At 43.8% G+C, this 15,519-nt stretch overlaps 1 protein-coding gene across 1 annotated transcript in view; it reads left to right on the top strand.

Moving 5' to 3' along the window:
• LOC133463297 (sprouty-related, EVH1 domain-containing protein 2-like) overlaps positions 1-12,961 on the top strand; it is a 33,632-nt gene extending 20,671 nt beyond the window's left edge. Inside the window, exons 5-6 of the mRNA XM_061744760.1 lie at positions 7,543-7,701; positions 8,891-12,961. Coding sequence (XP_061600744.1) covers positions 7,543-7,701; positions 8,891-9,676 — 945 coding nt within the window. The 3' untranslated portion in view covers positions 9,677-12,961. The remainder of the gene's footprint in view (positions 1-7,542; positions 7,702-8,890) is intronic.
• Positions 12,962-15,519: the final 2,558 nt, after the last annotated feature.

Here is a 15,519-nt window from a genome sequence, read left to right on the forward strand (position 1 = left end):
CAGGTTGCTGCAGCGGGGCAGGTTTTGCCACGTCATCACTCTTTTTGCAAAAGGCGGTCACGTTATTTCTTTTGTTTACCTCGCAACGAAAGATAAAAATGATTTCTGCCTCGATATAATTTTAGAGTCAGAGTCCTTTCAGAGAGTCCCGTGCAGTGTTTCGGCATCTCGTAGGGCTTTTAAATACACTAAAATTTGGCTTCCCAGATCAAATATCGCGTCCGTCCGGTACTTAAAAGAGCGGACCTGTTTCAACACGGCCTTCGGGGTTGGTTTAACGCACGCCTGCTTTTGATCTGAGTGGTTGTTCGGCGATAGATTGAATGTTTTTTCTCAGTTGTTTGCTGTAGTAAGAGTAAAACATGGAAATCATCACTGAAATGACTCCTATAGTCTGAAGGTGGACACATAATAATTATATTTTTGTTGTCCTACATGCAGAAACAACGGATTTGTTTCATCTGCACATCTCAGTCCTCCCTCCCTGTCATGCATACCTGCCACAGTAGATGAAGTGTGCGTGCTTGTGTGTGTGTGTGTGTCATTTGGGTGTCAGGGCCTCTTTACCTTAAATTAGCATGAGAACAACACACACACACCAAACACACTCGTACAGGGCTGTAATCCGACACGAGGGCCAGCAGGCAGGGTCACAAGGTCACTTCCTGGATCCCACCAATTCCCTCTCTCCTGGTGACCCTCCTTCCCTCCACACACACACTCACACACACACACACACACACACCACCCTCCCAGCTGGAAGAGAGAGCAGCCACCAAACTAGCAGCAAGCAGCTGTTTCCCAGCTTAGCGCAGGGCCAGTGATTTACGAGAGGAAGTGCCTCGTGGTTCATCTTTGACTCAAGCTGTCTGTAAGGGCCAAGACTAATAGGTGCTCTGCTGGGAGTGCAGAGCCACCACAGAGACTCATACAAACACGCGAGGAGGAGGAGGAGGAGGAGGAGGAGGAGGAGGAGGAGGAGGAGGAGGAGGAGGAGGAGGAGGAGGAGGAGGAGGAGGAGGAGGAGGAGGAGGAGGAGGAGGAGGAGGAGGAGGAGGAGGAGGAGGAGGAGGAGTCACTGGGCGGAGCCAGCTTCAAATGGAGCGTTGGCTTTTTCAAGAACGTCGAGACTTCCAGTGCAACAAACACCAAACAGTTGGATGTTTCTGTTGCTTGAGAAGTTGGGTTATTTCCTAGTTGAGGAGGAGTTCATTGATGTAGAGAAACAGCAGCGTGATTAAACACAAGGCTCACATTGTTCAGTCCTACTAGTACCAACAACAAAAAAAATTGTCATTGTCATTTCACTGCCTGCTTTGAGAATATGTGCTTGCAGCCATTAAACCTCCACATACCTGCGTCTGCAGCAGAGGGGTTGTTTACTTAAAACTGCAGTTTCTACATTACTGAACACTAGGAATGGGCGATATTTTACCGTTCACGATATAAACCGTCGAAAAAATTCCCCACGGTAAGAATTCGTCATCTCGCGGTAAAAAGGATAAATTCCCGTTGATGACGTTTTTGTGTAACAAACATGGCGGAAGGCGGATCTGAGAGAGAGGAGCTCGTTGTTAAACGAGGCTCCAGCTCCGTTATCTGGAACTGGTTTGGATTTAAAACAGTGACGAGGAGCAAACATCATCTATTATATGCAGAGTCTGCAAAAACACAGTGAGTGCAAAGGATGGCAATACTGTTTCTTTATTTATCAGGTTGTATTTTTTTCTATTTTGTGATTTTATAAGCTGAGAAAACTTGAAGGACAATGGTACTTTTGCTGTTTGCACTGTTATCCCACTGTTTAAGCCATGCAGTTTGAATAAATGTTGAACTTGTTTCATTTGAGTCATTACAGTTTTGCAGTACAGGTGTACTAATTTAATTGGTTTTTATTAATTCAATTTAATTGGTGTAGTTTAGTAGCATTTAGTATTCTTTTAGAGCAGTGTTTTGGGGGCTCCAAAGGCTGAATGTGGTGATAGATTTATAGTTAAAAAGGTGCAGTTGAATTGGTATTTTTTTTATCGTATTTTTATCGTTATCAGGATAAAAGCCAGAAATTATCGTGATACATTTTTTACCGCCCATCCCTACTGAACACTTGAAACATGGCTTGATTTGCTAGCGCCTCACTGATCAGTGCCGTCATTAAAACCTTGTGTGAGCTGATCAACACTGGTCATGCAGTCGCCATCCCATGTGCTGCTGAGACTGCGCTGACGTCAGGGGCTCGAGGGCGGGGCTGTGGCGGCCGGCTCAAGCAGCTACAGCTTCGTGACCACCATATTAAAACAACCATTAGATTTACAATTAAAAAAGAAAATCTTTAGCGTTGAGTAGGGTTGGGCGATATGGACCAAAAGTCATATCTCGATATTTTCTAGCTGAATGGTGATACTCGATATATATCTCGATATTTTTTCTGTGCCATAATTGGGGTTTCCCCCAAAGCATTATAGCATAGCATCTCTGTTAGCTTCATTTTTTTCTGAGGCAAACCCTTAAAAAAACAATCAGTTTTAATACAAAGCCTCGTGCCAAATGTCACACAGGTTCCTTTATTAACAGAGGTCTGCACAATATCAAAATGTATAAAACAAATGAAATAAAAATAAACTGCCTGCATATATAGAATAAAAATGCTTCTTGAATAAAATAAAACAAATATCCCTTTCCTGCATAACAATTAAATTAAAATACACTGTACAATTAATACAATGTAGACAGTAACAGGCAGACTTGTCCACTGAGGTTGACAGTTGTGCAAATAACAAAACATTTGTGCAAATCTCAAATAAAACATTCAAGTAAATTTGTCACAAAATAAGCTATATCAAAATCATTAAAAAAAATATATATTTTTTTTAATCGATATAAACGATATTGTCTTGTACCATATCGCGTTTGAAAATATATCGATATATATTAAAATCTCAATATATCGCCCAGCCCTAGCGTTGAGTGCAGTAAAAGCAGCATCCCTACTTCTCCTCACATATAGATGAGTGTTCTCAAACGTTATTTACTAATTCACAAGCATTTAAAACACATTTTGCCATTTAAAATTGTATTGGAGATTTGTTTTGTTGTCTAATGCTGTTTTGGTTGATTCACAAATAAAGTTAAATACCATTATAGTGATCTGGAACCTGCAGGATGTGCCTGCCTTTTGCCCAGTGAGAGCTCGGGTTTGATGGATCAGATTGATTCATTGGATTGGATGAGATTGGAATGAATTGTACTGATCGGGATTGCGTTGGAGTTTACACAGTTGTATTTGAATACGAACTTGCTTGGATTATTTGTAAATTGATTTGTGAGATCTGTGAATCCATATAAGTAAAAGTGAATGAAATGTATTTTTAACTTCATAATGGTGCCAAGCCATGATGTAGCATGTTGCAGGAGTCCCCTGATCTCAGTCAGTTATCACAGTTAAACAAACTATAAGCGTTTAGTTTGCAGGTGGAGGTTGATTATGCCTTAATTTTATACTTTTTGTACGATACAGCACTACAGAAAGGCAATACTCAGCCAGCTAAGTGTTTCCGGATCCCTCTGGACTGATGAGGTGTATTTTTGTGTACATCTCCTGTTGTTTCTCTAAAATCATAGGTTAACGGTGATTCATTGAGCGCTCTGGCACCACCTGAGTTCCTCTCAGCCCGTGATGATGACCTTTCCAAAAGTTAATGGCAGTGGAGGCAAAGTTTGCAAGGAAGGCAGCCGTGGACAGGGGGAAATGCAGCTGCAGATTTACTGCCATTTGGGGGGAAGGGAGGAGGATGGTTAGAGGGGAAGAGAGCTAGGATGGACATACTTCCCTAAATTATTCTTCGTTCACCCAACCTAAACATAACCCGAGCCTTCCCCTGTGCCTCTCTTTAGCACATCTCCTGTCTCCGGGACTATTTTGGCTCATTCACAACAGGGGGAGTGAAAGCCATTGAAGCAATTCTGGGCTCATCCCACTAAAGTGAGACGAGCTTGTTGAAGGATGAATCCTCCAGAGGTTTGAGTCGGAGCATGTTTTGTGTCAAAAAATAACTTGAAATGCCCTCTGTGCAGCCTTGGACCAGAATACCAGTATATAGCGAGACGATGTCCACAAATACAAACTCTCCCTTCCTCTCATTCCTCTTGTGCAGCTTTGGCTTCAAGCAGAAAGTCTGGTTTGTGTGTTGAATTAGTTGCAGTTGCAGAGCCGGGACTGGTTTTTACACCGTATCAGCCCCCCACCCCCTCCAGTAATTGCTTCTACAGGGAGGCGGGACCTGGAGCAGAGGCAGCAAGTTCTGTTATTTTTGGCCAGCTGCTCTGAGGGCTTTGTAAGAAAGCTGGGGGAAATTGTCAGCATGGCAATATCCATGTGGGGAGCAGGATATAATAGGTATGGCTTCAGCAGACAGACAGCCAGACAGACAGACATCAGATCTGGGTCATTTAACTCCAGGCATATAAGTGGTGGTGTAGCATGCGGTGGCAAATTTGGAATTACATTATAATAGATTTTCTAAAGTTTAAGCTCGTTAGGAATGCTGAGGATGGATCTCACCTGCGAATGAGCCGAGATCGCGTTACAACAGAGAATGCCTCGTTTTCTTTTGGACTGGGTGGTAGATGTTGTGCACGTGGATCAGGTAAACGATGGTGGGCATCAGTAATATAGCAACGCCTTAAACAGCCAGAAGATCAGAGATCCAGAAGCGTTTTCAAATAACTGACGATGGATGCAATCAAGACCTTCGTTGCATTTATGTGGACCAGTTTTAGAGAGTTTTATCTGGACCAGTCAGCTGATTGGTCTGCCACTGACTAACACGTCTCAATGTTCTTATCTATTATCAAATATTATGGAATAGTTTTTATTTTTATTTCCTTTTTCAGTTTGTTTGATTATTTCAGTTCAGTTTTAGTGAGTTTAACAAGCACATCAGTCGTTTCAGTTTAGTTTTTGGTTTGTTTTTGTTTAGTTTTGGTTTCGTTTTAGTCGTAGTTGTAATTTTTGAGGCGTTGACTTACAGACAATAACATCCAGGATGAAATAATCCTTTCAACAATGCCATGCAGTACGAAAATCCCCTTTTTCTTTATTTTGAGTTATTGGAAGTAGAAAAAAAGAATGAATTAGTGAAAAAAATGTGTTTATTTTATCTGCAATGTTATTTAGTTTCAGGCAGTTTTGCATAGTTCATTTTGGTTTTTATTTTATTTTATAAAATCTTTTTTATTTCAGTTTATATCCTTTTTCACTTTTAGTTTCACTTTTAGTCAACCATAATTACTGGTCACAACACAGATTGTAGAAATTTGCATAAAATTTGGCTCCGAAAATTGTGTTAGCATCACTTTTTGTGTGTTAACTTTTCATCCGGTCCCCTTGTGAGTTGAAATGTAGGCATTTTTACAAAAACTTAAATCTACAAATAAATGCCAGCAAAAGACTGTAAAGTCTAACATTTACAACAGCAGTAGCTAATTGAGTCTCTCACCTCAGGTCATCCCCGGTAGGAAAACCCAGTAAAGGAAGGAAACACGTCTGAACCGTTGGTCATGATGAGAAGAGTTTTCTCAAAGATCTGGTTATCAATCTTGGTTAGAATAGAGCTTGTGGGTTGCTGTTGACGGTCGGCCATCCTTCACATGACCCGCAGCCTTTGAAGTCTCCGACAGGAACTGCAGCCCGATCCATCTCATCAGAGCTGCACTCTCCGTACACATGGAGTACATAAGGAGCAGTTTGGGCCTTATTGTTCTGCTCAAGATGTGAGCAGGAGGCCAGCAGGTCCAACCACCAGTTTCCGTTACTAAAGAAACTTGAACTGGTCTGGAGCCGTTCAAGTCTTTCTAGATGAGGGAATCAGGAACATTTGAAAACTTGGAGTAAAATCGATCTCTTTTGGTGATAGTAAAATGATAATAATAATAATAATAATAATAATAATAATAATAATAATAATAATAATAATAATAATAATAATTAAAGCTGCAAACAGCGATGAACGGGCCCTTGCGCGCACTTTTTGGCGTCTATCGTCACCACGGTAACGCTTTTGACTGAGTAATGCGCGTTGCAGGATGGAGATGCACATTTTGATGTATAACACACCTGGGTGCACGTTACAGTTGGGGCTGCATTAACGGCCGAAGAAATGGCATAAATTGCGCCAAAATTACATGATTAATTCAAAATGGCTGACTTCCTGTTCGGTTTCGGCCATGGCGCCAAGAGACTTTTCTTTAAGTTGCGACATGATACAGGTGTGTACCGATTTTCGTGCATGTACGTCAAACCGTATTGTGGGGCTTGAGGCACAAAGTTTTCTAGGGGGTGCTGTTGAGCCATTTTGCCACGCCCATTAATGCAAACCATTAAATATCACATTTTTCGCCAGGCCTGGCTTGCGTGCAAAATTTGGTGACTTTTTGGGGCACGTTTAAGGGGGGCAAAAAGGACCTAATTTCGTCGGAAAAATTACAAAAATAAAAATAAAATAAATCCTACAGATACAAAAGGGCCTTCGCGCTGTAAGTGCTCGGGCCCTAATAATAATAATAATAATAATAAAAACAAATGATACTGAAACATAACCTGGTCCAGACTGGACCATAAGATACCTACTGTATTTATGTTTTTGTTTCCTTTTTAACCAGCAGCCAGTCATCATGTAAGCATCACTATCCACTGGCTCCAGCGTGCCCTCCTTCACCCTTTTCCCTGAGCTAAACACATCTTTAATATATCCTTGACGTGCACTCATAGGCCCACAAATACACGAGGAGACGGGAGGAGTCCCGGGCCCGGGTATCAGCTGGTTGCCCACAGAGGATGACCCCCCGTGTGCCTGTCTGAATGTGTCTGTCTGAGCGCTGCACGGCAGCGGCCCCAGTGTCTTGTGTCTGGCCAGAGTTTGAGTTGGAGCGGAGCCCTGACAGCCCTCGGCTCAAAGGGGACAGGATACTATTCATACACACGAGCACACACGCAGAGTGATGGGGAACGGGAGAAGGAAAGGTGGAATGTGGAGAAAGTGCGATTGAGGGAAGGAGGACAGGTTGTTTCAGGGGGAAAGAGGGTAAAGACGAGCGAGGGAAGACTAAGGGAAGAGGCCAAAAAAGGTGATGCTTTCGTTACTGTGTGCAAAAGTGGAGCATTGATATCAAGTTGCAGCTCAGACTCCATGTGAAGCCTGACAAATCCTTGTATATCCTTTTGAAGTGCACGACCAAAGCGCCGTTTCCAGGGTTAAAGGTGATTTGTTGCATGAAAAAGCAGAACTGATTTCGCAGTTATAAAAATACAGACGATAACGCCCTGACTGGAAACGCTAGTGAAGGTCGAGCTTCCACATGGCGGTCCAAGCGTGCATCAAGTGGCTTTAAACCCGGAGCTCCCACTTCCTGTTTTTCCAATCAGCGCTTCATGGAGGCTTCCTGTTTTTGTTTGTCCAATCGTGCCGTCCTCGTGCTGTTTGAGGCGTCCAATCAAAAGGCAGCCGGGGTTTCAAGTCTCCATCCTGTGTTTGTTTGTCTCTTCAGAACACGACGGACAGCTCATCCAACTCTTCCCAGAAGCTGGACAGCTCGCTGCAGCCGCTCGAGTCCTCGCCCCTCCCGCTGAGACACAAGTGCATGGCGAGGCATCGTCACGACCTGCACGACTCCTACCACCTCACAGACCACTACTACTTGGACCAGGTGAGACGCACAACCTCTGGTCGGATAATGCAACAGTGGGGCACCTGAAGTACTGCACGTGCATCTTGTGGCACTTTTCCACTAGTACCTACTCGGCTCTAATCATCTCAGCTCGGCCTGGTTTCTTTTCCATAACAATTCAGCACCTGGAGTAAAAGTAGGAGGTTGGAGCGAAGCTGCTGTGACGTATTTCATTGTGTGATCTAAAGGAAGAAGAAAACAACACTAAAGATGTAGAATCTGGAGGAGATGATATATGTGCTGCTGGATCTGTGGCTTGTGTTCAATATCAAGTTAAAAAATGAGATTGAGAGAAGCTTCAAGCGGCGAGGGCTTTTAATTTTTTTTAGTTCGTCTCGGCGCTGCTGCAAAGTCAGTTGGTAGCCGTGAGCAGCTATGAAGTGACAGAGCTCCTGGTAGATCTGGTCGTTCCTTATCGCCCGTCTAGATCCCTTTTTAATTCTCTCCTCAGCACCAGGTTTATGAACATCTGCACCTCAGAGTTGGATCACCAAACAGACTTTTGCGCTGCCGTTGCCTGTTGAATAAAATTAACCAGAAGCCGTCAAGAGTCGCTCTTTTGCTGATTTCTGCCTCCTAACTCAGACGTCTGACTCTAACCCCCCGACCAATTGGTGGCCTGTAGTGTGATGATGTCAGATACAGCCGACTCAGCCGCTTAGAACCTCGGCAGAGTAGATAGAGAAAAAGTATCTAGTTAGTTAGTTCGTTTAGATTATTGTTTTGCACAGTTTTAAAAATATACAGGAAATATCAAATATAAATACTATAGGTGCAGGAAGAGGCAAAAAACCCAATGGGCTTATTTGAAGCCACCAAAAAGTATAACTACACAAAAGTGATGGCAAACTAATAATGCAATATATAAAGAATAAAGAATAAAGAACAAAATAAGTGTGTGTGAGTGGCATGGGATATTGTTTTTACAACTTATATTACTTATATTGACTCCTGAGCAAATAAGACGGTACATGTCACTATGAGTGAAACACACAAAAAAAAAAAAAAAAAGAACATGGATACATGTACAACCTTACATTGGGAAAACAGTGGGAAAGAACCAAACCGAGGCGAGCCGAGCCGGGCTGAGTAGGTACTAGTGGAAAAGCGCCATTGGTCTTTTAGATTTGTGTGTTTCACGTTTGTTTCTTTTCCCCCGTCTGTTCAGCCGTTGCCTCGGAATTCCCGCCACGTCACCTTCGACGATGAAGAAATCGTCCGCATCAACCCCCGGGAGCGCAGCTGGGAGCGAACCACGGAGCGCCACCTGGGCCGCCACTCGGACCGCCACTGGCTCACGGGCTACGAGGACTACCGCCACGCCACCATGCGGGACAAGTTCATCCACACGGACGACTCCGAGTCCTACGTGCACTTCGACAAGACGGAGACGCAGAAGCACGACTACACCTACCCGCTGCCGCCGGCGCTGTCGCCGTCGGACTCGGACCTTTCCATCGGACCCTTGACCGTGAAGGGCCACAGCGGGTCGCACCGCTCGGGCTTTTCCTCGGTGGTCTCCACCCAGCCCCGCTCCTTCCTGCCCAGCTCCTCCCCGTCGTCCAACGGCGGGAAGGGGCGCAAGGGCGACCGGATGGAGCGCGCTCAGTGCGAGCACTGCGGCGAGGCTTTTTACACGTCGGAGAACAGACGGGGCCGGTGCCAGGACGCCCCAGACCCCGTGCGGGCGTGCATCCGGCGGGTCAGCTGCATGTGGCTGGCGGACACCATGCTCTACCACTGCATGTCCGACCCGGAGGGGGACTACTCGGACCCGTGCTCCTGCGACGGGGGCGAGGGCGGCGGCGGGGGCTGCCCGGGCACGCGCTGGCTAGCTCTGCTGGCCCTGTCCGTGGTGGCGCCCTGCCTCTGCCTCTACCCGCCCCTGCACGCCTGCCACCGAGCGGGGCTCGCGTGCGGCTGCTGCGGGGGCCGGCACAAGGCCCTGAGCTGAGCCGAGGCCCCGGGGAAATACTAGACCCTTAAAACCCAACACAGGCACAAGGAAAGGGAAGGATGGGGACGAATGATCACGGCTGCTCGCGCTCTTGCCTTGGTTTTTCTGGGGTTTTTCTACAAATTCCAGACACTGAAATAAGCCAAAAAAAGAATTAAAAAAAACTATTGGTGCATTTTCTGAACAGCCTGGGAAGATAAGCTCCCCCTTATGGCAGACAGTTCTCTCATTTCTCCACGTGGCCATTTCATGCTCTGTTTCTAATGAGAGAGCAGTCGTTTTTCAGGGGGCCTTTTTTATAGCTGACCTATATGTCATGTATCACATATGCAGGTACTTTATATTGTTATATTTGTACACAGACTCTGCGTCAAAGAACTTGAATTGTTTCTTTGTTGTATTTTTCTTTTTCTTTCTTCCTCCTTTTGTTTGTCTTGCCATTTTGTTTTATAACCTATTCCAATATCGGGCTAGCTCAGTTCAGCTCCAGCTACAAAACAAATCAGACACTACACCTCGTTGCGCCTGCGTGAGTGTGTGTATGTGTGCGCGGATGCTGACGATGTGCATGGAGGCGTTTTTTGCTATCTGTTCCGCAGGTTATAGTAAAGGTCATGTATATAGTCTTCATAGCTCTTTCACCATAGACACCTTCTTTGTTCACTGAAACACGCATGGTACTCATCTTAATCTTCAAATATTCCAAAGATTTGTGGTTTTTATCCTATTTATTTTCTCACGGAATCGATGTGCCAGCAAAAAAAGGGTGCTGGGTCGCGATCCGCCCGCCGAAAACGAGACGCCGCCTCGAGTCACGCTACAATAATCTAGCACCCCGTCTCTTTCTCGGCTCCTCTCGCGTTATTTCAAACAGTGCCTGAACACACCGTGACCGGGAACCCTTCGAGTCTTACGATTTCAGTGAGATTTTTAGGCTCGTTTTTAACTCGTCGAACTCTTGAAGCGGGCGAGGGATTTTTAAGGCTTGGATTTCCTCATTTCTTTGCAGAACCTCAGCCAGCGGTTCCGCCGTGTCACGTCCAGGACTGAGAAGTCGGTCAGATAGCATTACAATTGGTTGCCCGTATGCCTTAAAACGTGGAGTCGCACTCCAAACTTGACCCGCGTCGCTGACGATGTCTATTATAGTGAAAAGTAAGAGCAGGGTTACAGCTCCAAGCAATCAGCCTCACCACATACTACTTTTTTTTTTTTTTTCGTAATAGATATTTTTTTTTAAAAGACTTTTTTTAAAGACGATCCTCTTTAAGTGTGTGAACACAGGATCTTACTTTGGCTGCAAAGTACAATCACCTCCTTCCTGTCCTCTAGCAACGTCTATACTTGATCTCATCCGTCACATCTGGGGAAAACCGAGGCCGCGTTTTTCAGATTTGAAGTTCCTCCTAAAATACATTTGTTGAAAAACATGCAGTTGCATGCTCAAAAAAACTTTAATTTGTGAGTTTTTAATATCAGGCAAACTTCTTATTCTGTTGCCAACAACATGATTATTAATGATACTTTTAAGATGTGTCCCGTTTTTTGAAAGATAAGCCCCGGTCCGACCCCCCAGACCACCCCAGAGCTGTTCAAGGAAAAGCTTGACATGTGAGGAAGGAGAGAGAGTTAAGATGAGAGCGTCTGTACCACTCACGTCCATCATCCGAGCGCGCCAGGCTGGAGGCGGGAGCTGGTTTCACTCGGACGAACGGGAAACGTCTTGTCTGGTTTTATTTAAAAGCAACTGAATCCATCCATCAGTTTAATCCAATCAAAAAAGAAAAAGGCTTTCATAGATGGATGTGTGTCAGACTGCTCGTTGCCCAGACAGAATGGCTTTCAGGAGTCTGCGAAGGATTGGAAATTATTAAAATTAGATGCACATGACATAAGAAAAAATTTAACTTTGGAAAAAATAAATATGTAGCTGTTTTGCCGTGTAAGAGTAAGTAACTCATCCAGTACCAAAAAAAAACACAAACAACAAAAGAAATGACTATTAGTTCAAGGCCAAAATATGTTGTTGAAAATGAAAGACTAACATAAGAGACAACTGGCTTGAACCACATGTGACCGGCGTGTGCTCTTCATCTCAGCCCTACAGCATTTTCTTCTCTCTTTTTTCCCCTCCATACCAGATTTGGTCCGTCATCATCAGAAGCACAAAGAGTAAAGTCAGAAAGCCCGACAACAGCTCGGCTGAATGAAGAAAGAAACCGTTAAAAGTGTTCGTTCGGGGTCACGGCGGATCTGTTTGTGTACAAACTCAGGCAAACGGAGGAAAAGGAGAACGCTGTCCTCACCTGGCGTCGTGGGCGACGCCGCGGGCCGTCCGATCGCGCCCTCGCTGCCGACGACGCAACACTAAACCGCAGGGGTTGCTTCAACAGGGCCCGGGGTCATGGCAGCGTCTGGGATGTGATGGGGGAACACAATAAGCTTTTAAAAGATAAAAAGAAGCAGGACGTCAGTAAATCCCATCAGGGGAAGACGGGGAGACTAAAAAACATCTGAAAATCTGGAAACAAATATAAATCCCCGATTGTTCTGCCAGGGAAAGGTCCCTTACTGTAGTAGAAGTACTGAATGCCTGAGGATGTCCTTTTTCCTTCCCTGGTTGTATCTGTTTCATACATCCTGCCCTGTCTGCTCCTTGTGTGTGAGTGTGTGTGTGTGTGTGTGTGTGTGTGCGTGTGTGTGTGTGTGTGAGTGCGTGTTATGCCACATCCGTCCCCCCTCTCTCTCCTGCTCCTTGATCCAAAGCTACTGGGATCAGCTGAATATGCTATCACATACTGACACCTGTCTAGTAGAATCAGATCCTTTGATGAAGCCATGAATCAGGGCCGTTCAGATTGGGAAGTGTGCGCGTCAGCGTTTATTCTTTTATCTCCGTCTCAAGTGCCTGAACACATCCTCTTTATCTCCTCGTGTATTTAAATTGAGAAAAATTCGAAAAAATTGCTCTGTAATAAATTGGATCCATTTTTTTTATGCTTAGTATTTTTAACTCTGTAAAAACAAAAGAGCAAAAATTATATTATATTATATTATATATATATATTATATATATATAAATATCAAGTGTATGTTGTACATTTTTATTTCTATTTTTTTTTAATAACTGTTTCTAACATGTAAGATGGATGTAGCTCTTGCTTTTGAGAAGGAAAAGGATATACTTTGTAGATACTGAAGGGTGGCCAGGTCTGCGAGAAATCTAAAGTGAAATGTGTGTCTTACCTTCCGCCTCTAATAAAATGAGAGAACACAGTGAAACCATGTGCAAGTCGCTGCTTAATTGTGCTCCGGTCTCGACACTTCCCCATGTCAACAGTGAGACGGTGTGTGTGAAACTACCCCCATCCCCTCCATTTCCCCCGCACTGTAACTGCTTCACATTAGCATACGAAGTCGAATGTCATCGAATAAAAGGAACAAAAATGTGCTAAAGCATAGCAGTTAACGCGCACAAAGGAAATGAAGCAGTGATGTTTTTGTGTGACATCTGAAGTTTTGAAAAACTTGAACCCTTAATATTTTTTTTTTTTTTTTACAGTTTTAGCATTAATATAAACCAAAACTGCACTGGATGGTTTTATTATTTTGGTTTATTTTAACATCTATAGCATTTTTTTGTTAAAATAAGGATCGGCTTTGTGTGTAAGTGCACTTCATCAGCAGATATACAGGACCGTCTCAGAAAATTAATTAATATTGTGATTTTCTGTAATGCAATTACAAAAACAAAAATGTCATACATTCTGGATTCATTACAAATCAACTGAAATATTGCAAGCCTTTTATTATTTTAATATTGCTGATCATGGCTTACAGCTTAAGAAAACTCAAATATCCTATCTAAAAAAATTAGAATATTCTGGGAATCTTAATCTTAAAATGTAAGCCATAATCAGCAATATTAAAATAATAAAAGGCTTGCAATATTTCAGTTGATTTGTAATGAATCCAGAATGTATGACATTTTTGTTTTTTTAATTGCATTACAGAAAATAAAGAACTTTATCACAATATTCTAATTTTCTGAGACAGTCCTGTACTTGGCTGCAGTAATTGAGAATTTGCTTCTCCGTCAATGCTGACAAGCCACTTTGGCAGAGTTGCAGAGACCCCCCCCCCCATAATCCTACCACCACCATGTCACACAGGTAAGTTTCTAAGCCGAGAATGGAGTGTTTTCCATCCGTCCATCCATCATACTTGCTCCATCCTGGTCACACACACTCACACCTAAGGTCAGTTTAGGGTCACCAACCCCCATCCACTCATCACACATCCTACCACTTTGCTCCTTGTGGCATTGTTTTCCTAAAAAGAAGGATTAAATAAAAAAAAGAAATAAATCTTCCTGTTCAAAAGTCACAAAGCCTTCGAGCTTTGTCCAGTTGTTATGAAACTGCAGAAAGCATGGCGACTCATTCTTCTGATGGTGAACAATTTCCTGTGGCGTGGGTGGATGTTACAGGTTTCCTTTGACACAGTTTCAATGAAAATATCCCCCACCATAATGCAGCCACCACCATGTCCCCTCATGGTCGTGACGGTCTTCAGTTTCCTGCACAAGCTGCCTCACTGTGGGTCGGACATCATGCAAAGATGTGCTGTGAAAATGGTGCTTCTCTTTATTTATGGGACTCTCTCTGACAACAAACTGGGTGGAAATTGATTGAGTGACTTCTGCTCAGGAGGTCGAGAGGTTTGATTGACAGCTTCCCTTTGTCACATGACAAAGCTTATTTTGGTCAAATACTGAACCCCAAATTGCTCCTGTCATATTTACTGCTAATCTGCTTAAAAGATATTTCAAGCACCACTATACCTTTACTGGTTTTTGGTAGCTTTTACAGAAGTTTCATATTTGGGAAAACTTAAATGTTTTCCTAAAATAATTGTTTTTAAAATACATAAATTCATCTATTCCTCTGGTAAAGCACACCTTAAAGGATAATAGTCCCACAGAGCTGAAAACATGCGGGAACTTTGTAGAACCAAATAGAGGAAGGAGGGCGGCCAGAGGACAGCATACATCCAAGCCAGAGGTTTCGACCGTGTTTTAAAAACTTCTGTAGTCTGAGGCAAAGTTGTTAATGAAACAACGACAAAGAGAAGGAAAATCTTGGCCTAGCACACCCTGTCTTCTTCTCCTCAAGATGTCTTTCCCCAGCTGCCTCCCTCCTCAGCGGGAACATGTGATAGCCATCGAGGACGTTGAGCTGTTTCACTCAGGATGTCTCTGGAAAAGCATGTGGGCGATAATGATGGAGCACGAGAGAGGGAGGGGGAGGGAAAGAAAAGAGAAGAGAAAGAGGGTCCCCGAGGGCTTTTTGGGGGCCTGCTAAGCAGCTCAACGGCTGCAAACAGCATCACAGTCCACATGTGCAAACATTTAAGATATCTGCTCATGTAATGGGGTCAGCCTGGCCTCTCTGGGTGCACGGAGCACCGGCGCTCACTTCCCACCGCAGTTTACGGGAATGGATGGCTGTGGTCTCTCTTCCAAAGATAGGCAGGATTTTGCCTTTTTTTTTCTCTCTCTCTCCTCGTCAGAACATGAATTCTGTTCTTCGTGGCACCAAAGGAGGTTTGCTTTTGCAACATGTTGGCCCTCCTGTTGTCATTTATCAAGTCTAGATTGTTTCATTGACCCGCACTGAACTAAATGATTGCCCTGGCATGCTGCTTTGATTGTCCAAGTTCCTGCATCTGAGATCAAGTGAACACAACTGGGGAGAGAAGAGAAGCATCTCTCTACTCCCACCCTGTGGGAAGCCTTACAGCGAGGAAGACTTTTTTTTTTTTTTTTTTGTAGCAACAAC

The sequence above is a fragment of the Cololabis saira genome, chromosome 17 (genome assembly GCF_033807715.1).
Source record: "Cololabis saira isolate AMF1-May2022 chromosome 17, fColSai1.1, whole genome shotgun sequence".
Taxonomy (NCBI): domain Eukaryota; kingdom Metazoa; phylum Chordata; class Actinopteri; order Beloniformes; family Belonidae; genus Cololabis; species Cololabis saira.